Genomic DNA, 24,211 nt, shown 5'->3' with positions numbered 1-24,211 from the left:
GGGTAATTGTGTGTGTTTTATTTCTGATGACGCAGTGAAACATGCCAAATAGTGCTATTTTCATGATTTATCAATTTTTTTATGTGGTTCAGATACAAAAATATTTTGAGTTTCTATTTATTAAACAAATTTCCTTCATTGTATCAACTAATTTTAAAAGATTTTTTCAATAAACTCAAAAATTTAAGGCAACCAGGTTACTTACTTTTTTAAGTTAAACCAACAAAAAACAAACAATTTTGTTTACAGTGTAGTTAACTGAAATTAAAACTATAAAAACATTTTTTCATTTAAATAAAATGCCATGGCAACAGTTCTCATTTTCATTTAGTTTAATTTGATGTAAAATTCTTAAAACTGAAACAAGTTTTTAAACACTACATAATTATAACACAATAAAATAACTAAACCTTTAACAAATATTAAAACAGAACATATAAATAAAACTATAATAGTACCTGATTTATATAATAAAGTAATAATAGACTGTAGACCAAAAAGATTTTAAGATCATGAGAATCATAATTCCCAAACTTTGGACCGCTAATGAAAATTATTGAATTAAATCATTGCCTCAAATCATAGTTACTTTTCTGACAAATTACTGAATTAGTCCCAGAGTCAGACTATTACATCAAATAACTTTATACTAAATGAATATTTAAAATGTATTTGTAGCATCAACACCATGCAAAAACACAAAATTTTATTATAGTTTAATACCCATTACATGCTTGTGGAACATAAACATTCTTCCTCATGAATGAAAATGAAGTGAACATGAACCTAAAGCGCATTCATTTACTTTAAATCCATTAAAATGGAGAAAAATGCTTGTCCATGCAAGTTGTAGACTCTTCCAAAGCCTCTCCCTCTCCCTCTCCCTCTCTCTCTTTCCCCCTCTCCCTCTCTCTCTCGTGATACATGAGGGCTTATTTGTGTGAGCTCATTATGATTAATAACGCGCAGACTGTGGATGCTCCATTGTCACGAGAGAAAATGGAAAATGCAATTACCCGTTTGAGATGGCTGGGAAAGCAGGACTCGTGGAAGACTGACTGTAACTATTGGAAAAAATGGCGAGATAAAATGGCATGAAATTAAACAGTGTAGGAGCCCTAGACAACAGGGCCAGATGATTTCAATCCAATCTAGACTTCACAAATAACCATTACTGTGGGAGTCTATGGCAATGATGGGGAATTTTGAACGTTGAACATTTTGCATTAATTGTGATTATAGTAATAAAAATAACAATGTGCAGTATAATGATTCCCACAATGTATTACCCATTGGGATCTAATCATGTACATATGGGTGATATATATCAACATAAAATGACCTTTGAAAACACAAGTAAGGTTATCAAAGCATAGTCCAGTGAAATTAAGTATTTAATCTCCCATCATCAGAGAATATGGTTCCACTTTATTTTAACGGTCCCCTTTAGACATTCTGTTGACTAGAAGTACTTTTGCACCTACATGTCAACTGAGTATTGGTGTTAGGGTTAGTAGAATTATACTTGAAAAGTTATGTCAGTAAAATGTATGTTGGGGTACCATCAAGCAGATATAAAGCAGATAGTCTGCTAATGCACTTTCAGTGTACTTGCAGTGTACGTACCCACCACAGTACTGGGAAATAAAAGGCAAGTTGGTTAACAGGGTTCGGCCAATGGTGAGCTGGCGTTCTGGCGGAGAACTGATGCGCTGTATTTACTACATAAACTGTGTAGGACACTGACACATATGAAAAGAGATTGTTGAAAACAGTTGTCAATTTTGTTCGTTTTTTGCGCATTAAAAGTACTCTCGGTGCTTCATAAAACGAAGGTCACATGGACTGTTTTAATGATGTCTTTATATTTCTGGGCCTTGAAAGTGACCATTAAACTGCTGTCTATGGAGGGGTCAGAGAGAGAAAAAGTCATAAATGGACATTCCCAGAATTCCCTGTGTGACACTCATGATGTTTTTTTCATTTTAATAATTGTTTCCGTTTTTTTTTATTGTGTTGTTTTTTGTTATCCGTTACATATGTACATTGGGGTTATATGTTACATCTCACGCTGTTAAATGAATGTTTGTTGCATTTTTTAAATGTAACGTCTGTTATGATGGTGTTTTTTGTATTTGTGCATGACACTTTATATTAACAAATACCTCAGCTTGTGATAAACTATGATTCATCATGTGACTTTCCCTTTACCACCAGTGTTATTATGATGGTTGTCCATTTTACAGGTTTTTTTGTAAATATGTTTACATTTTTTTTACTGTATTTTTACAGAACTACATCTGACAGTTTTATTTTCTTTTTCTATTACAGTGTGTATTGTCTTTATAAAAATTATTTCTTATGCTAAAGTGCAAATGATGATGTATTATTCTGTGCCCCTATTTTACCCTGAGATATATGCACTCTCTTCCCAATATTTCATGTAAATGTAATTAAAGTCATTCAGTGTTGTTATAGGATGGGCTATAAGGCCAGTTTGATAGACACCTTATTGAGTTAATGCTGCTAGGACTCATTCCAAAAGCCCTAAATTACAAGGCCATCAATCTCAGCTAGTGTTTTTCCTCACTCAAAGGGAGTCATCAATTAGGAGGCTGGTGCTCCCTGTGTTTTGGCCCAGACGCTGGTCTCCCCCCCCCCCATCTAATACAACAGGCCTGTCTGTGCTGAGACTGTGCAGGGATGTGTCGAGAGAGAGAGAGAGAGAGAGAGAGAGAGAGAGAGAGAGAGAGAGAGAGAGAGAGAGAGAGAGAGAGAGAGAGAGAGAAGAGAGGGGGCTGTATGATAGACAGCACTAAGCCTGAGGGTACATCATTATTACCAAAAGCCACCTCTCCCTCTCTTTCTTTCTCTTCACTTCTGCTCCACCATGTATTTATCTGTATTCTCTCTCTCTCTCTCTCTCTCTCTCTCTCTCTCTCTCTCTCTCTCTCCATACCATACATACAGTATATGTATTATATATATATATATATATATATATATATATATATATATATATATATATATATATATATATATATATATATATATATATATATATATAGCAAGTGTAATAGTGAGTCAACGAATAATGTTGTATTAATTAATATATTTACACACACACACACACACACACACACAGACACATACACACACATACACACACACACACACATACACACACACACACACACACACAGAGACACACACACACACACACACACACACACACACACACACACACACACACACACACAGAGAGAGAGAGAGAGATTTGTTATAGTTCAGGTACTGCGTCAACATCTTTTGAGATGCGTTATGCTCAGTATTACATTTTCATTCTTGCTGTTTTAAAGTTGTCGCGATTCTAGCAGGGGGGAGCAAAAGAGTGAACAAACTCTTATTGTTACATACATTTGAACATTTCCAGTCTGTTTTCATTAAGTTGGCCCCTGCCGCCCCTCCCCCGGGTTCCACCCCCGCAGGTGGCTGGCAGAAGGTCCCTCTCCGCCCGGAGCCCGCGGGCATCACCGCTGCGTCCGTGCCGGTGGCGGCTGGTGGACGAAATTAAATTACTGCTCGCGGTTTGTAAACAACACAAAGCCAATGATACGCTTAATTACGCTTTTGACACTTCAACGAGACGCGTGTAGAAACGCGATCGGAACGAAAGACACAAAAGATGGATTACAAGAAACACAATAATGCTTGAAGCAGATGCGTTTAAATTAAACATGTTTCCTTGTAGTGTTTTCATTGCTATCTATCTATCTATCTATCTATCTATCTATCTATCTATCTATCTATCTATCTATCTATCTATCTATCTATCTATCTATCTATCTATCTATCTATCTATCTATCTATCTATCTGGTAAGGTTCTGTTATCAGTGCTCACAGAAACCATGTTTAATGAATGTCTTTATCAATAAGTAAACTAATTAAATCTCTTGTTAAACTTTGGTTTTATGTTAAATGCACATATAAACAGCACACATGAATGGTGTCAGTCAAAGTTAAATGGGAATTTTGTATTTCCTAACATTCCAGCATTTCTGAAAAAAAAAAAAAAAAAACTAAATGGGGGAGTTAACCTCAATTAGCAACTATAAATATCCTAATCTGCGATCTATGAAGACATACAACTTGATTTAAACTTTTAATATAATTCAAATATGATGAACATAATGCATGTCTTTCCAAACAAGCCATTCCAGTGAACGATCGAAATTAATTGAATTATACAAAAACAAACAAAATTACACAAATATATTTTAGTTATTAATATTTTCGTTTGTTAAAATGACCTGTGAAGATCAATGAATTTACTGCCAGAAATGTCCCGAGGTGGTGCAAGACAATAGAGAATACATTTTTTTACATTTAAAAACACTTCGTGCAAGATTATTGACATCTTGCTTAAAATTAGATACATCGAATAGATCGAAAATATTTAGTTATAATATTTTCACACAACTTATATAAACATGTAAATTCTGATTTTATATAATGTTGATAAAAAGAAATAAAATAAGGCCTATATAATTTCAAATATATAACAAATGTATGCATACCAAAAAAAAAAAACTTTTATTAGGCTAACATTGCGTTTTATTATATTTTCTCTCATCTCATTCATTTATTTGGTGTGAATTATTATTATTAAATTAATAATAATAATAATAATAATAATAATAATAGGTAACTATTAATAATAATAATAATAATAATACCTAAAACAGGATGTGACGCTCGAATGAAACTATAGCTACATGCCCCCAGCCCAGAAAATAAAAAAATAAATAAACAAAATGATTTTTCTTCTTTTGACATCCCTATTTCTCCCAAACGCCCTCTGCGCGCAAAATTCATATCGACAAAGTGAATAAAACAATTCATTATTCCAACACTTTATCTGTTCCAGGTCACACAAGACCTTGCGATGTTATCCTGTCTCCCCTGCCCTCACACCTCTCATTTAGCCCACATTACCAGATGACGTATCGGAGATCCCGGTGCGCTCTTGAGCGCTTTTCCCTTTTGGCGGGCCGTCCAGTTGAAGCCGTCTGATCAGGCAAGGAGGCGCCAGGTTCTCCCGGGGGAGAGAGAGAAAGTCAAGGACTGCAGCTCGAGATGCAGAATAACGTAATTCAATCTGCTCTGAATTCAACCTAATTACAGCAGAAAGCACAACAGGCATGGGAGAGATGGAGAATGGTGCAATGGATGCGAATCCTCTCTTTGACAGGCTCATCGGCGCGCGCGCGCGCGCACACACACACACACACATGCATTTGAGGGGCACGAGGCCAAGATGCACACGAGGAAATGCTGAAGGTAAAAGGATGTACTGACACTATGAGGCGCTGGGATCAGCCAGAGCTGTTCCGCCATTTCTGAAACACACCAGGCTCAGTCTCATCTGAAGCTTCCAAAATAATTCGATTAAGGAGATTAAAGCGAATAAATAAATGCACATGCTAATAATAGGCTGCCAATAATACTTCTAGCCTACTAATTATATAGTATAGTAATAATGATAATATCAACACAAATAGCATTATTATATGTGGTTTGTTCCAATATAGACAGCTGTATTTATTAAAATAGTGCAAAAATAACAAGCAGTTAAAACTTAAAAGATCGTCTTGCATTTAAAGTGAAAAACAGATGCATTGCAGTCAATCCTCATAATCTATAGATGGATGCAGCTGTGATGGGTGGGATTTTCCTTTCAAACCCACGTGCCGGGTTCATATTGAACAGTGTCGGCAGGTGTCCTGGAAATACATTTTAATGGTCGTTTGTTATCTTGCTTTTGTTTGCTTTCTCCTCAAAATTCTAAAACACAAAAACCGCGAATTTGCTAAGATTGACAGCTCATATAAATAACTGGGAAAAGGAAGCTCGGAGTAACTATTTTGCTACTGGCTCATCTCATTCTTTATGTAGCGTTGCAATCGCCATTTGTCATGAGCTGCGTGGCTTGGTATCGCCTTCCAATCCCCGTGGCACCATATTGAGCAAACACTATCGCAGTTGTTTGCAAATCTCCAAAAGCGTATGAAACAGGTTACACCCGGGAGGGCGGCGGGTCACCGAATCTGTTGAAAGGCGCACTGTGACAAATTCTTTTTGTCTTCGCTTTGTCTTTATACTTTATTATCAGCACCGCCTGGAGATTCCGATTTATCAATGACCCCTATATACACTCAACAGCCCTGCCAAGACATCGCCTACGGGCAACCAGCTATAAGGGCTTTTATATTAGACATCACTGGTCGGAAAGGCCGTTTTTAGCAGGCTTTAGGCATGGACCAAATAAGGCCAAAATACAAGATTAGAGGGTGTTTTTAAGTATGCATTCGTTAAGCCTTTTCAATCATTGCGAAAACAAAAAGCGCGCAAAATAGGCTCGCGAAACGAAATCGGTATGCTGAGGTAACCATGGCAACAGCTGCTCGTTAGTTTTCGGTAGCTATCAGATCCTACAACTGACAGAACACAAATAGCCCACTATGACTACCAGTACTTGCACATCAGGAGATGCGAGAAAATTGGTGCCAGTGCGCAAAAAGACACTGGCTGAGCATACAAATAAAAAGTTTGTTTTTTATTTGCTTTTAAATGATACATACAAATCTGAAAAGAGCGCCTCAGTCTTGATTCTACACTGCAATGTTTTAACAGGACATTAATTGGATGGATTTTAGAATAAACACTCCATTGCACCTAATGAAATGAAACAAGAGTTGGGTAGGCGCGGTTTGTCAGGTTCAATCATTTGAGTGCTTCTTAGTGTTAAAAATAATCACAACTTAAACCAATTAGTAACCATTAGATAATATTTTGCCTCCGCGTGAAAATGTAATTGTATTTAGCATTCACTGCTGACGAAAACAACTCGAGAACGCGGGGTACCGTTTGCGTCTGCAATTTAATTCGACTCAATAACAGCAAGAGAGAAACGCAATTAAAATATTTTCAGCACAGTTCATTTAGTCCGATAATAACTGTGGTTAAAATAAAGCAATCTTAGGGAAAATATATGAATGCGCAAGAAATTAGATCTACAATTGCACGCGTGTATTTAGAGCACGAAAAGGCATTAGGGCGAAATCATGGAAATGAAAGCCTGGAACTAACTGTTAATCCTGACTGTTAATTATGATTGAGCTCGTCGCTGATTTCTGAACTGCTTCGTGATGACTCAGTCGTGTCTGGTGAAGATTATGACCTCAGACGGGCCTTTAAAGCCGTTTCACGCCCTCATCTCTCCACCACATTTCTTCCAACAAACGATTATAATGGCAAACTTTGACTCACGCTTTGACAGAGCCAACTATGAGATGCTTTTGTTGCAGAGCACGACCTCGTGCAGTTAAAGCCACGACTCCGGGATGCTTTTATTCGACATCATTGAGAACCAACAACATGTTTTCAAGCCATTGAGAGACACACACAAGAGCGCTTATTATTGATACAGCTTTGTATTCAGAAAATTGATTTTTATGCTTCCCTCTAGCCACTTTGTGCTGAGGAGAAATATTTTTATTCGTGCGAAAGCTGAAATAAGTAGGTAATAAAACGATGATATATTAAATTCGTTTTCCTTGCTTTCAGGTTTTATTATGCGCCATTTTTCATTTTTATTGAATTGAAAGCGGAGAATCTTCCTCTGTGGCTTCAGGCGAAAAAAGGTTAAATTATTTGCGCCAATCACACTGGCTTCTGCATCACTAAAGGCAACCGATGCTTCTCTGGCTTCACCCTTTATTTTACGCACCCAAAGGCTATAGTGCACTTCAATGAAATCCACTTTCATTTGATTAAGCAAACGCATTGCCATGTGTAAAGCTGCATGTTTCTGTACCCTTGACAAAACCCGAAGAGCTTTTTTTTTCTTTCTCCAGAATTCAACTAAACATTTTGGCCTTTATTCGATGGGATAATTAACAGCATCAACCCTGTGGTTTATTTTGATGTGTTATCCTTCACAGCATTTAAAATGAAGCCTGCTTTTTATTAGGCTGCTGTTATGATTCTAATATAGCCCATCTATGTCAGCCGAATTCCTGAAAACATTCGGTATTTTTTATCTTCACAATGGCAGTCAACTGCAAACAAAACAAAACTGAGAAATATTTTTTAAATATATAGTTTAAATCACAAGTTTTAATCATTATCTTCATGTCGTTTTCACAAATTTTGAAACCTCCTTATACCAAACTCTACAAACTGCTGGGTTATTTTAACCCAAATTTGGGCCAAAAATGGATCAACTCAACCGTTTTGTTACATTTTTACATAACATTTTTAACCCAAAGGATGGGTTTGTCCATATTTGGGCCAAATTTGGGTTAAAGCAACCCAGTAGTTTTCTATAAATGTGGATGTAATGACTGTAAAACATTAAATAAATCGCACATTAAAACGTCTAAAATTATTAAAAAAAAACTTAAACAAATACAATGATTGTCAATATGTTTAACTCAATTTGAGCACAATTGGATTCATCATAAAAAAGGTCAAAATATGACCTTGATGGCCAACAGTTATGTATCTGACTATCTGTTATGTTTTTCATGTCACATGACAACAAAATGGCTTCCTGCGAGCTGGTAAGGTAACACTTTTTTTTTTTTTTTTTACAGTGTCCTTGTTACACATATACTTACCATAGTAATAACAGTGAATTATGAATAATTACACGCAACTAACCCTCAATCAAGCCCTAATCCTACCCCAACCCATATAGTGTGTTTTTAATTAATATTAGGCTATAAATGCACTTTAAAAATAAAGAATTTACTACTAAAAATTAGAATAAAGAGTAATCAGTGGTTACACAACACTGACTTGAATTTGGTAGACCCCCTCCAACCCCCCCAAATATTGATAATATTTAAAAACTAAATCAGGGAATATCGGAAAGGCTATACGAGTATGCCAAACTAATAAAAAGTCAACGATTTTTAATATACTACAACACTGCTCTATTTTCTAGAAATATCAATCATTTTATTTTTAAACGCGAGCTGTACAACGAAAACCCTAGTAAAAAGAAAAAAACACACACACACAAAAACAGAAGCGGGTTCTTTAAGAGAGGGGTGCGGGCGCGAGGCATTGTCTCCACAGAAGTGCGCAAGAGCCAATGGAGAGGCGCGTGACAGAGTTTGGGCAGAAGGGGTTTGCCTCACCTGCTCGAAATCACTTCAAGAGGAGCGCGAACAGGACATTTTCAGCTCACGACAATTAATACGCACGTATTGGACAGTTAACACTTCACTTTAGATAACCGTGATGAGCTCAAGTCTGGGCCGTGCGCCTTTCTGAGGTACAGCACCACTCCAGAAACGCGTCACTTTTGTTTGCTACAACTTGGCAACTCATCACTCCGGGATTTAACAGTGAGCGCGGAATCCTTTCGACTGGCGAGTTGCTTTTTTAGGCATCATCATCATCATGGAACTGAAAAAGAGCCAGGCGCAATGCAAGAAAGTGTTGGATAACGTTGATTTAATGGTGAAGGAGTCCATGTGATTTCTGATCTTCGCTGTTTTTGTACATCAAATGGCAGCGATATAAATTGCACGAGCGCTGAGCACTTCAAGGAAGAATATTTGTTTTTATTTTTTTGTTTTTAAAAAAAGAAACAAAATTGTATATCTCTGGGAATAAACCGTATTGCGTTGAAGTTTTAGGAATTAAACATCCCAATCTTCCAGAGAACCGCGACGATGGAGCACACGGGAATCGAAGAGGTGAACCAGACCCACCAGCAGCACGAACCCATCAGTTTTGGAATAGATCAGATTCTCAATGGTTCCGATCAGCCGAGCAGTTGCATGCTGCCGAGCCGAACCGGCGACCCGGACTACGCGCTCGCGCCGAACGTCTATTCCAACGGCTACAACAGCGTGTACAATCCGGCCTGTTCGATGGCGCCTGGACTGCCAGGTTCCTACAACGTAAACATGAACATGAATGTGAGCATGAATATGAACGTTAACGTGAACTCAGGGAATGCAGGCGGTGTCATCCGCGTCCCGGCCCACAGACCCATGCCACCCGCACATCACCCGCCGACATCTGCCCATCCACCGGGCATCGCGGCGGGGATGCCCACCGTGCACACGGTACCCAGCATGGGCAGTCCCGCCAGCTTCACGTTCCCCTGGATGGAGAGCAGCAGAAGGTTTGCGAAAGATCGGCTGACCGGTAAGACTTGATTATATTTACAGCATTGGCCAAATTAATGCTTCTTATGTTAGAAAACAGGCTATTAATAAATTACCAACATCAACGAAGACGGACAATTCGGTTTCTGATGATTTTAAGGTCAATGTTATCTGCTACAATGAGACAATTGTTTCATTAGCTCAGAAGTACTGAATGAGCGTCTTCTATACAAACAAATCTAACCGGTGATTAAACGTAAATGGCTTCAAATTCTTCAATGATTTCCCATAGGCTAAATAAATCCAGAAATTATATATATATATATATATATATATATATATATATATATATATATATATATATATATATATATATATATAGTAGGCTAATAATAATAATAACAAAAAAATAAAATAATAAATAAACACAAAAACGCTACGCAATATTTTAATATTAAATTATTTACATTTAACATACTGCTCCTTTTTTAGATTGCAGATTACAATAATAAAACATATTAATACTGTAATAAATTAATGAAAAATATCATAACAGAAATTCAAAGCTAAAAGCAATTTTATCAGGCCCATTTTTCCACTGAAATGTTTTCTTTGACTATGAACATTTACATTAAACATTTCAGTGCATTCCGATTTTTTCCAATAAAATATTCACAATATTCACGTTTTAATACAATACATTTGCATACAGAATAATTATATAGGCCTACATGCAAAAATATAATATTTCATCCGAACAGAATTTTAATCAAGCCAAATGGATTTTAATTTTAAACAAATGCCTTCTAACTTTAGTCTAGACCATTATTTTTCGTTGACATAAGTGTATATATTTAGGTTGATCATTGTTGTCGATTTACCCGTTTCTTTTCCCTCTTTTCTTGCTGTCTCGCATCTGCACTGCTCTTGAATTAATATGGGGAATCCTGTAAACACTTCACTACAGCTTTACCCCGCGACACATCTGAAAATTGAGGAGTAACACTAGACAATCTTTTAAACCAGCACGCGCACAATAATTCAGTTGTCTGAGACAGCACATGCTGTTGCACCGGCATCATCTCGGCCTGTAGATATTATATCCGTGTGTATTGCTCATAAAAACACAGTGGCTTTCAAAATCACAATTTCTTGTGGAATGGTTTTATGACACCAAGTCACGTCTGTATTCCTGAGCTACTGTCTCTATGGGCCTTTAGGACAAATGAATCATGATACAGTGGTTCAGGGAGCTAAATGTTGCCAGTATGTCACAGCCAGTAGTAATGCGTAATGGCATGTTGACAAATCGTTTTAATCTGCGCAAACATAATACCAATAGAGATCCAACAGAGGACGATTTTGGATAACATTTCCAAGTGGGACGGGGGGAAAAGCACGCGTTTCTGAAGAATAGCCTAGCATTTGTATGATTACAGAAAAGGAAACGATTATGTTTTATTATTATTAGTTTGTTTTATCGAGATTTATTAGCCTTCTCTTTTTATTGATATCATTGTATTTTAAATTTACATTTGAACGCAGTAAATACCATATAATAAATAATAAGAGAAATATAGGCCATATGCCTCATGTTGCTCGTGTCTCGTCTGTAGCCGTAACATCCTTCTCCTTTTTCCTTTCGGGCAGTTCGCGTCCTCAAATGACGTCACTCAGTGAGATGAAAATGAAGAAGAATATGGATTTCGGCGCATTAAATATTCAGAATTCCGCTCTATTTTCATTAATTATTCAAATGAGAGAATGATATGTCAACTGCAAATGCTCTTTTGTAAATATGCTTATCAATTTTACTCATAGTCACTTTGGGCCACTCGTTTATTATATTTTATCTCTTCCGTGCCTTTAAATTGCGCTAGATGCAAAGAAACGAAAGACCTTGGCCCATATTAGTAAAAAAAAAAAAAAAAAAAAAAAGATTTTAAATGTACAGTAGCCTATATAAAACATTAAATTAAGAAACGAAAGACCTTGGCCCATATTAGAAAAAAAGATATTACATGTACAGTTGCCTAATAAAACATTAAATTAAGAAACGAAAGACTTTGGCCTATATAAGTAAAAAAAGAAAGAAAAACGGAAGATATTGACTGTACAGTAGCCTATATAAAACATTAAATTAGGCAATGTAAAACTATACAGACACACACATACGCACACACAATATAAAATATAATGGGTTAAAATATACAGAGTAATAAAATATACAGAATTTACTTCAAACACCTTCAATGCTGTCTTTCTCACTGAAGATTTTTAGATTACCAAAATTTACACTAGCATGTATAACAGTAGTTTAAACATCGCAATCAATGAATCTAAACAAACCAGAGCTCCTAACAGCCATAACGCACACAGGCCTTGTTGTAAAGTCACGAAGCCTGTCTGAAATAGATTTCCCTCTTTTCCAGTTATTTTCTCCGTCAGCTTGAATTGCATGTCTGCATTTAACCACAAGTGTCACGGCGCGTATAGGTGCACGGACAGGCCTGAGACTCGATATGCACTGCAGGCCGGACATATCATGCCGGATTGGGAGGCGATGAAAGGCTATACCACATGTTCTTTTGTTAATTGACTCCTTGGCAGTTTGCAAGTTTATAAAAATCCAGAAATGCATAAACAGATCAGTCGCTCCCAAGTCGATAAACACAGGTGCTCTGGGCTGGCGATGGTAACGGCGCGCGGCCTTTACGCGCGGCGTTTCTGTTTCTGTTAACAGCATCGGCGACAAATGCGACGTGCAAGGAGCTATATAAGCGAACTGGCTGTTATAATAAAGGGTTTTCAAATGTACACCATGCCAGAATCTGCACTGACACAAGAGACGCGCACGTATCCCACAATTCCAACTTCTGTTTAGTGCCTCTATTTGTTTCCACTTGCACTGATTCGCATAACAGTATATTCATCAGTAGGTACATTTATTTGTATTACCGCTGGTGGTGGGGGCTATTGGGTCCAGCTGCATCACAACATGGGGCAGGTGATGGTCGTAATCTGATATCACTGGCCTTGGAGAAATTGGAAAATGAAATTGCATGTGGATGCCCCTCAATCTGAAATGACAATAATGATCTTTCCCACCCATAAATACAAATGATTATGAAACTGAGACGAGGCCGTGTAGCCATGGTGACAGTGTCTGAAGGGAAAGACGAGGCTCTTGAGCGGACGGTTTATGGCTTTTCCTGACAATTATTTTATTTTATTCGATATTTCAATTCCCAGCATGAGGGGAAATTTAAAGGCACATTCTGTTTTGCCTTACTGCGCGTAAATAGCGACAAATGCCCATGTTATATTTCAATATCGCGCTTTGAATCCATTACATGTATATTTATTAGATTTCTACAAAGGTAATATTCGCAATGGGAAAGGCAGGCGCTGTCGCATGAAGGTGATATCACGTATAACTGATTTTATTACTGGCCGCATATTCTCTAAGGCAAGCTTTGATTTTTTGATGTGCTCACCATAAATTTTATTACACAGACTTATCATTTAGAATTCCCTCTGCTGTCGAGAGTGAATACGGGGATTGTTTTTGTTTCCATTTGACCCACATATGTATCTGCGGAGGAGTGTTTCTGAAAAAAAAAAAAAAAAAAAAAAAAAAAAAATCTTATTAGTTTTGTTCTGCAATCTGCACACCTGACATATAAGAAAAAAAAAATAACACAGATCAACTAAAAGCGGTGATATAAAACAGAATATATAGAATTAAATATTATAGAAAATAATAGAATTCATTTCTCTAGGCTACGTAATTTTGAATTCAAAAGCTCCGATCAGACCGAACATTACCCGTGTGCTAAATTGATGATGACGCGTGCCGCCTGTCACTCAAAATCAGCGCTTTAATTAAAAGCAATCAAATCCAATTACGCACAGGAATGAAGAGTCCATGCGCTTAATCCAATCACAAGTCTTTTTACTAGCTTGTCTAATACACTAAGGCAAATAAACCAATGATCTAGGCATGAGGGATGTTCTGATAAAATATCGAAATAAATAAAATCATGATTTTTTTAAAATAATAATAATTTATAATTTAAATTCAAATAATAATTTGTCCCAATAAATGATGCCGCGTCTCTGTAAGGTGGACGAAAACAGATTCAATGTCAGCCTGACCTCATGTCAGAACTTGAGGAATCCCAGCGTGACTATAGTGTGAGAGCCACCGACAGCACAGCAGCGAATCTTCAGTTACACAAGAACGTGAATGAATGTCGTCGAGTGGCCAAGAACAGACATTTCCAGACCGGTATTATCTGAACTCCAACTTGCCAAACAGAACATTCTCTCTGTCTGCCTTCACACATGGCCAGCCAACCATTGCAGGATCCAAGTTCAGAAGGATCACAGAACACCTTGGTCAAAGGTCACTCGCCTGGTTTACTCAGAAACAGGGTTTTACACTCAAATTTGTCATAGTCCGATTCCTCATTTCACCCCCTATATTTTATGATGGACACATTTAGTGTTAAATTAACCATAATTTAAAATAATGATCTAAGGCATATACTATTTAATCTCTCCCTTTCATGTTATTTTCATGTAGATTAAGTCATTCACAACACTACTGTTATTGTAAACATGTTCCATGTTAATTTGGCCAATATTTAATATTATATGTTATTATATTATATTAACAATGATATATGAACAAAGAAAGAGTATATGCATAATGCATTTATATTTAGAGGTGTAACCTCCATGAACAGACATGTGAGGGACACAATTCATTTTAATACAGGCTTTTTCAATGGTTGATTCTTATATGACATTTGGTCTACCTTACTCCTAATTATGTGGTTACATCCTTGTTTGTTTTCACCAATTTGCTGATTTACGAATTCACCAATTCATGATTTATTTATGTAGTTTCCTCATTTGTTTTATTAAGGTACAAATACACTATCCTAGCTAACATATCAGGAGACTCCTTAGCTGTCTGGGTTTCATATTGTTACCCTTTAATGAAAAGGTCTCACCATGTCTGGGAATTGTTTATATATATATATATATACAGTCTTACCAGTTGATATAATCCTCATATTTTTTTTTTATTTTTAAATATTTTTATTTTTATAAAAGGTATAACAGGGGCTGTTATATGTTTCTTCTAAGGTGTTCACATTCCTTATTCACCGCTTATTTCACTGCAAACATTAGTGAAACAAATAACAACAGGAAGAAGGGGAAAGGTGAAAAGAAAATCAAATAAATACATACAAAGAATTCTGAAGGCAAAAATCAAGACCTCTGTTGTAAAACCATGAATAATGCAAAACCAATACAGAAGGGGTGAATGAGAAATGAACCTGGGTTCGCTGCTGCTGGCACCTGGTGTGAAATAAAATCTGAAATAATGTGTCCATGTGCTGAAGTTAAATACAGTCGCGTTAGGGGGTAACCATAGCAACGGTACCCGGATCTAAAGCTCGGTTCCGTTCAAAAAAAAAAAAAAAAAAACGAATCACAACCGATCACAACCATGAATCACTTTAGCGTTTGGTTTAAAACGTAGTTGACAATGTCGAAGATATAATTGCGCCATTAATATTATTTGTAATGTAGTGTATTGTATGTCGCCATTGATATTATCAATAATATTCATGTTAATGTTCATTTAGTCTTCATCTTTCAACGAAATTAAATACATATTTTCAGAAGATGATATGACCCAAGGTATTCTGCCCATAACTTTACTTGCACTGTTATGATGGAGCCTATGCAGAAAATATAGGCCTAAATAAATTGAAAAAGAAAACGAAAATATTACAATAGTACAAGGGAACATTTTATAATAGCTTTAATTTTCATTTCAAGCGTTTTCAGAAATTCAAATATTATTATAGGCCTATATAATTTTTTTTCTATTCAAAGTTCCACGATATTCACAATTAGCCTATCATTTTACTACACTAAGCTTTATAATGGCTCTGCGTGAATGTTTTTATGCTTACTGAAAGTGTTAACGAATGCATATATTACCTACTCACGCACAGTTCCTGTTTTTTTTTTCAGCAGCTCTTTCACCGTTCTCCGTGACACGACGGATCGGTCATCCGTACCAGAACCGAACTCCGCCGAAGAGGAAAAAGCCGCGCACGTCGTTCAGCCGCGTGCAGATCTGCGAGCTGGAGAAGCGCTTTCACCGGCAGAAGTACCTGGCGTCCGCGGAGCGAGCCACGCTCGCCAAGGCCTTGAAGATGACAGACGCTCAGGTCAAAACCTGGTTTCAGAACAGAAGAACAAAATGGAGGTGAGTTAACATATAAAATATTAAAATGAATTATTGTTTGAACATGAACGCTCGCCCAATCCCAGTCAAAATGTTTTTATAAAAGAAAAAACGACCCGGATGTAACCAGCAGTTTAACCAATTAGAAAGGAGCACACATTTCTGTCATTAAATATTGCCTACATATAGGTTACTATTTATTTAATAATGTATTGCCAAGAGAAAAAAAATCATAATTTGAAAGGCATCAGAATTGTGTATAGGATATATATATATATATATATATATATATATATATATATATATATATATATATATATATATAAATATATAATTCTGATATATTTGATTGTCTTTATTTGTAGTTTGTACAGTAGCTTGCTCTTTCTGAAATTAATTACATCCGAAGGCTTTCAAATGATGATTTTTTTTCCGTGGCAATACATTATTAATATATAGTCCCAATAGCAGCTATAATTTAGTAAGAAATGAGCTTAAGTGAAGGGGGCATTTAGGCCTAGTGGAAAATAATACTAGCCTACTGTGAATTTGCTGAGGTTTGCATTTTTATTTGTTTATTTATTTTACATTGGACACCAACTGCCTGGACCAAGCAGAAAGGTTGAAGCTCTTAAAAGGCTCTGTGGAAACTTGCTGTGAATGCAGTACAGAACCTATACTTCTGAATAATTGAGAGCATGTCCATCCTTTCCCCATAATCTACTCAAGCTTTTGCTGTTGGCTCTTTTGGAGCAAATAAGTGCCCAATCTAATTAAGAGCAGGCTTACTTACCTTTGGTTTTACCAACAGGCAGCAATAGGCAAGAGCTGGCTGAACGTGATTTATTTATAATGAAGCTGAGTCATGGCCTTTAACAAATAAAAATTTATTATGGTTGTTTTAGCCTACTCATCAATATTTATGGAGCGCAACTTAATTCAACAATTATCTGTATCTGCTGAAAGCTGCTGGGAAGCATTCATTAGCGCGGTCACTTTTCCGGACTGTGGAATTTGCAGTGCCAATTCTGGTAAATCTTACTTGGTATCCTGAATATCAATTTAGCAACACTGAAAACAAAGCGAATTCAGATTTGAGAGAGGTCCCCCTGAAAATCATATTCTAAAGCCTGCATCTTCCATGACAAAACCTGTCCACCACGAGGGTCGGAATGGTTGCTCCATACCTGCCGCACGTCCATTAGCCACACGTCACATGCAGCTAAATGCATCACTGTAATGTGATTGCACTTGGCTCATTTGATCACAGGCTTGTTACCCGTACGATCGACACACACATACATCCTTCATGCTCAAAGTGTCTCTAGACTACAGTCGAATGCATCATGACAAAACTGAAAACCTGAAATAAAGCACTCATCTTTTATTGTTTGCATTTTCCATGCTGTAAGTCATTACACTTATACCATTTATCATCTTAAATGTGATCAAATATGGCATTATAAATAATATGTATAATATGTAATATAATAACAAATAAATGACTCCAATAAGCGTCTCAAAAATATGTTAAAAAACGTGCAGTTTTATACTGTAAGTACTAAGGAGTACTTACATATTTTTGACTTTTAATGAAATCAATTAATTTATTTGTTTCACTCACGTTTAGAACAAAAAGGTTTTAAAGCACTTTAAAGGGTTCTGTCATGTGCTTCAGCTTCAGTTTCCATAATGCATCATTTTATGGATTTCATTTTAATGAATACATTTTAATTAAATTAATAACATGAATTAATTAAGAAGCTTGTAAACATACTGTATCACTAGAAAAAAAAAGTGTTAAATGTGAAAGTATTATGCACCAATTGAAGACATTTAAGACATAAAAAGTTCTTTAAAACTGAACATATTGTTCTATGGGGGGGGGGGGGGGGGGGGTCCTACTTGCATTCAAATTAAATACATTTATACATAAATTTTCAGTGAATTTGATGTTAAAGGGATAGCTCACCCCAAAATGTCAATTCTTTCATCATTTATTCACCCTCGTGTTGTTCCAAACCTGCACGACTTTGTTTTTTTGTCCTTACAATTCTGTGGAATGACACAAGGCTGATTAAATGAGAGAATTTGAGTGTTTGGGTGTTTAAATTAATGCAGCTGGTAGAAAGATATTCATCCTATCAAAGTAAATCAGGTCCTCGGATAATAAAATAGGATTTATTCATTGTTTTGTCATGTTGTGTTATATAATAATATTCACATCTGTTATGCTGACAGCTCGGATAGGCTCCTCATGTGTAAATTCAAGGCATTATTAAATGTACAGTACCATTAACATTCACATGTTTCATTCAAAATGACTTTAGTCATAACGCACACATTGTTATTTTTCATAAAGGCATGACATCCCTTTTGTGTATGCGGAGAGCTCAGATCTTTCAAGGTAATTAAAACCAGTCTAGGACCTGCACTAGATAAACATGTTAGTTGACATAATACGCTTTTGTATTTGAAAAGGGTCTCTGTCACTGCACATCATGTTGACTTCAATCATGCGTCTCTGATGACAGGAGGCAGACCGCCGAGGAGAGAGAGGCTGAGCGACAGCAAGCCAACCGTCTGATGCTGCAGCTACAACAGGAGGCCTTTCAGAAGACCCTGAGTCAACCGCTCCAACAAGACCCTCTCTGCCTACACAACTCCTCGCTTTACGCCCTGCAGAACTTACAGCCTTGGGCGGAAGACAACAAGGTGACGTCCGTCACCTCAGTCGCATCTGTGGTCTGACCCACAGCTCTCATGTGTGCTAGTTAATTGAGAATTGAGGATTTTATAGTACATTATAGGACGCCAATTAGACCTTAATTTGGGTGGATCTCTGACGTTCTCACTTGGACTCACAAGCATCTGTACAACGCCACACGTAAAGAGATCTTGCTCTGTAAAAACGTCTTTTCCAATCACACATGGAAAGAATCTATTCAATTTCAATGATTTTTGACAGGATCAGCTTTGAGCCTGAGATAAAAATCACTAGAGCAATTTCAGAAAAACCCAATAGCAGATTACACCGTATTTTTGTGTAGTTGTTTATCACTCAAGAAACGTGTATATTTAAGTTTTGGCGTGAAGCACACACCTTAATGTATTCCCAGTTAAAGTGGAAACGAAACAAACACAAGCACACCCAGTTTACATTTTCATTCCCACCTGAATCTGACTGGTCATTTGCTTGACCCTTACACTACATTTTCGTTCCTCTTTCTTCAGCTACCCATCTAAGAGAGGGACGGGCTATGTCCTTTCCAACCCAAAACCGCAAAGCTGTCTGATGAATTTCACCCATCAAGGCGGCTGTCTACGTGCCATTTGGCATCGAGGAGAATGACTCAACCCCAGACTCACTCATTCTTCTTTTTATTTGTGTTTTTATTTTCTTTGGACTTTGTAAGATGTGTTTGTGATGCATGTTCTCTACATTTCCTGTATGAAGAGATTGGACTAAAAACTGTTAGTTCTGTCAAGCTGGAGTCCTTCCTAAAACGCACTTTGGAAGCAATTATGGAGGCGCTCTCTCTGGATTCTTCATGACGTGACGTTTAAAGGTGTTTTATATTAAAAAGAATTGTGACTTCTAAGACTATTCTTTTCACTCCTCTGTAAAATTACTTAAGAATAATCTCCTAAGTGAAGTGTGTCATTTTGTTTCACAACTACAGAATACAATTCCATATAATAACTGAACAGCTTCATGCAATTGGTTGAGCTACTGCTGCCATGTTGGGCTGATCGGGATAGGGCTACCACAGGTTTTATAACTTTTTGAGAAACCAAATAGATTATTTTAAATGGTTAGTTCACTCAAAAAAAGAAAACATTCTGCCATTAATTACTCACCCTCAAGTCATTCCAGAAGTTCAACCTAACCTGCTTGATGCTCCAGAAAAAACCTTTTGCTGAAGCTCAAGCGTGCTGCGCAACACGAGAATGAACCTCATTGGTTCTTGAGGATGCTCACGTGTTGCTTAACACGAGAATTAGGGCTGTGCAATATATCAAAATATCGCAAATCTACATATCGCAATATGCATATCACAACGGCACGCAATATCTGAGTGATTTTAATAGGCTACTTCAACATTGTGAAAAGTGTACATTTTAGGTCGACGCATATAGCAGAGAATCGACTGGGCCCACGACTGTTAGTTATGTGACTTGCTTGATGTTTAAAAACAACTCCTCGCAGTCTCGCGGTGTCTGACACACACACACCGAAACTTGCGCACAAGGGGCCTCTCTGAAAGTGTGTCATCCCTTCAGTTCTGTTTCATTACTTGTTACACACTCAAAACTGGCAACACACTCAGTTATGTCAAAATTGTTGTCTTGATGAGTATTCATTAGGGGGTGTAACGATTCGTTTTAACAACGATTCGATTCGTATCACGATTTGAGGTTGCCGATTCGATTCAAGGACGATATTGGTTCATTTAGAACGATACGATCCAAAACGATTCAGTGACTTGAAATCGATTCTTTTTAGCCAAAAAATGTAAGTGTGACTGAAATAAATACGTGCAGATGAAGTTTCCTAGATTCCTGTTGTTTCTTTTAAGGGAATCAGATATCAATTAATTATGGATATAAACAAACAAGTAAACAATTAATGGCAAATGTGTTCCCATTTTATTTGAATGAAGTACAACCAACAGTTTAGGATAAATTAACAGGAAGTTAACCTTTTCTGCTCTCATTTTCAATAAAAGTACAGTAAGTGAAACCAACATACTACTACTACTGCTACTTCTGCTTGTTTTTCCAACATAAAAATATTACAATATTAATATCAAAAATAAAGTGCAACTAACATCTCTTCAGGTTTAATTAACAGTAGGTTTACCTGCTACTTTTGCTGTTATTTTTCAACATAAAATAATACAAATATAATATTTATATCCAAAATAAAGTGCAATCAACATTTCTTCAGGTTGAATGAGCAGTGGCTGAACCTGCTACTACTACAAATAGCGAGCGACTTATTAAGAACATCTTCGTCTTTACTAAAGTGTTTTTTCACACACTGGACCGCAATATGGTGGCTTGATAATTTCTCGCTCGTTGGCTTCTGCTCTGTCATCCGCTGTCATGACAAATCCTGTCCGCGCTATGTTTTGTTTACTTTGCGCGGCTGCCGGCGCGTGCGGCTGACGTCGCATATAGGCAGACTGAGTAACGTTTAACGCCTTTATCATTAAAAGGGCTAAGAAAAAACATCCATATAAAGTCTGACATGCTTAAATCAAATGCGCTATTTCCCATTATCGATACAATCGATCGATTACCTTTTAAAACGATATTAAATCGATATATGTCGTCCGGAAGGCCAACTTGCCGAGCACAGATCGATGTAGTTGAATCATAGGAATATAAATCGATACATCGATGTAGTAGATGAATCGTTACACCCCTAGTATTCATGTAAACCTAGTCAGTTAGCTTTAAGTGAACAATATCAGCTGGGGAAAGAAACCGAATGCATATCAATAGGATCCGTGCATTAGCTCTTAAAGTGACAGACGGCTAATAATACAGTAAACCTGCCATTGTCTGTCAAACAACAGAAGAAGAAGAGAAAATCACTGTGTATATGGCTGAATAACCTTTGTAGTTTTATTATGTATCAGTGCATATTTAATTCATGTGAAGACTACTCTTTTTAGTTATTATTTTTAATAACAAAGATAAATTAAAATAACAAAAATATTCCTCCACCCCTAGTTCAGGAGTCTTTGTTTATGTTCTTGATGTTAAGTTTTAGGTTGATATAACAATTACCATGTCAAGTAAAGAGTTTTTGGTTTTTAAATATTTGCATTACATTTTTTGTTTGTTTACATTGATGTTAAAGTTATATTGTCAAATTTATGACATACATTTTTGCTAAAACACTGCTGGTGACTTTCAGAAGTTGCGGCGATGCTTTCGTTTCCCAGAAAGAATGTGAAACACTACAATATAATTCTCTGTTTTTAAATACTTTTTAAAAATATAATTTAAATCGATTTTACACACTAATAGCAATATCGCATCGCATATCGAATATCGCTATGATTTCATCTATAAGATCTTCATTTGTATTCCCTATGAACAAAAGTCTTATGGGTTTGGAACAACATGAGGGTGAATAACAGAATTGCCATTTTTGGTTGAACTATCCATTTAACACTGATAAACAATTACACACATCTATTAATTTTACACCTATTTTTTAGTCTAAATCCTCATACGTCATCTTGTAAAAACCTCTTGAGAACCCGTGAGTGCAGTTGTAAACAAAACACAAAGTTCTTGACATGTATTTTGAAAGCATTCATTGCCCATGTCCACCCAGACACTGTAGGGGCGTAAACAACTGATGGGATCTCTGTGAGCCAAAACAGCAGCCAAAACAGGAGCTTCCTCATTGGTTAGCGCAGAGGAGTGATATCCGCGTAACACAGGGAGGGGACGGGGAATCATAGCAGTTTTATTCACAGTAAATGAGCCTTTACATTCTGTTCTACACACGACTGCATCTCCCAGGAAATGCTAAAGCAGTAAACTGATTATGGCTCTCCACAGCCTGTGGCTTTCAGAAAAGAGCCAGCATTTGACTGGGAACACAACATGCATCTTTCAACGGGAACAATAATACTGTTGGACTTGTGTGATTAGCCCATTTTAAAATATCATTACACATAATCATTATCCAATTTAGTTCTAGGGCAGGTGAATTAAACATTAACATCTCAGAAATTGTTTCTGAAATTATAGAAGACACACACACACACACACACACACACACACACACACACACACACACACACACACACACACACACACAATATATTTATTCAGAAAAAAAGTATTCAATTGAAATAAACTATTTCAAATAAATACTGTTTTTTTTACTTCAATCAAAGAACCATGACTTTTTTTTTAGCACAGTTTGCAAAATAATACATTTACATTACATTTATGGATTTGGCAGATGCTTTAAGCGACTTACTTTGTATTCGAGGTGCACATATACATTTTTATCGAGAGAGCAAATGCATGCCCATAACACTGCTCTCAAGGTCCAGATCCACTCTACCGTGCAACACTTCTGTCGCACCCTATGGTCGCGCCGCGCTCCACTTTATTCCAATGGGTGACGTCGAGCGACTTCAACGCTTCAGCACAGCATTCCGGGAAGGCAGCGCTGCATTTGAACCGATTTGAACGCAGAAATGACGGGAAGCTTCATAAAATCACGCTTTAGTCGTGTCGCAAAAGTGGATCTCCACGGTCACTGCTGTCACAGGACTTCACCAAATCATACCAAAGAAGAGTGTTTTTGACGGAGCGGTCCCAGCGATAAAGGTTCGGTCCTGCTTTGGAAGCAGGCGGTGAGTAAAACTGCTTCAAATGTCTGTGTTGTCGGCTATCGTCGCGTGAGTAAACATCAGTAAACGACACGATCGTGTATAACGTTAGTTGATTTATCAGTGGAGCATGCGATCTATGGTGTGTGTTTAAATACATTTGTTTAGCTGACCACTATAGGTGTCAGTTTGTTTATTGTAAAACCACCCAAACATAAACCTAGCGTTCTCACAAAGCGTGCTTCGTCATTCAAATGCGCTAACGGTTACTCCATTGTTGTTCTCTGTATAACGTTACACTAGTCTGACGTGCAAACCTGTTTTGCTTGCTACTGCTAAGGTTTAGTCACATACAATAGTCCATAAACCAAATCATGTC

At 36.9% G+C, this 24,211-nt stretch overlaps 1 protein-coding gene and 1 long non-coding RNA gene across 5 annotated transcripts in view; one reads left to right on the top strand and one right to left on the bottom strand.

The window, feature by feature from the left end:
* The window catches only part of LOC137092654 (uncharacterized), a 34,497-nt gene that overhangs the window by 3,234 nt on the left and 7,052 nt on the right, over window positions 1–24,211 (bottom strand). The window contains exon 2 of one of the 2 annotated variants that reach the window (XR_010908318.1): window positions 16,221–16,453. This is a non-coding gene — a long non-coding RNA (uncharacterized lncRNA). The remainder of the gene's footprint in view (window positions 1–16,220; window positions 16,454–24,211) is intronic. The other variant, XR_010908319.1, reaches the window with a different exon arrangement.
* Window positions 9,217–20,050, top strand: tlx2 (T cell leukemia homeobox 2). Of its 3 annotated transcripts, XM_067456997.1 has the most exons (4): window positions 9,217–10,228; window positions 16,246–16,483; window positions 18,997–19,177; window positions 19,697–20,050. In XM_067456997.1, the coding sequence occupies exons 1-4, from the start codon at window positions 9,748–9,750 to the stop codon at window positions 19,706–19,708; spliced, it is 912 nt and encodes a 303-aa protein (XP_067313098.1). In that variant the 5' UTR covers window positions 9,217–9,747; the 3' UTR covers window positions 19,709–20,050. The 3 variants fall into 3 exon arrangements, with proteins under 3 accessions (XP_067313098.1, XP_067313097.1, XP_067313096.1); XM_067456996.1 differs by lacking the exon at window positions 19,697–20,050 and having other exon boundaries at window positions 16,249–16,483; window positions 18,997–19,645; XM_067456995.1 differs by lacking the exon at window positions 19,697–20,050 and having other exon boundaries at window positions 18,997–19,637.

Source organism: Pseudorasbora parva, chromosome 11 (genome assembly GCF_024679245.1).
Source record: "Pseudorasbora parva isolate DD20220531a chromosome 11, ASM2467924v1, whole genome shotgun sequence".
In the NCBI taxonomy this organism is placed as follows: domain Eukaryota; kingdom Metazoa; phylum Chordata; class Actinopteri; order Cypriniformes; family Gobionidae; genus Pseudorasbora; species Pseudorasbora parva.
The sequence above is the reverse complement of the archived record's forward strand: the minus strand, read 5'-3'. Positions and strand labels throughout refer to the sequence as shown.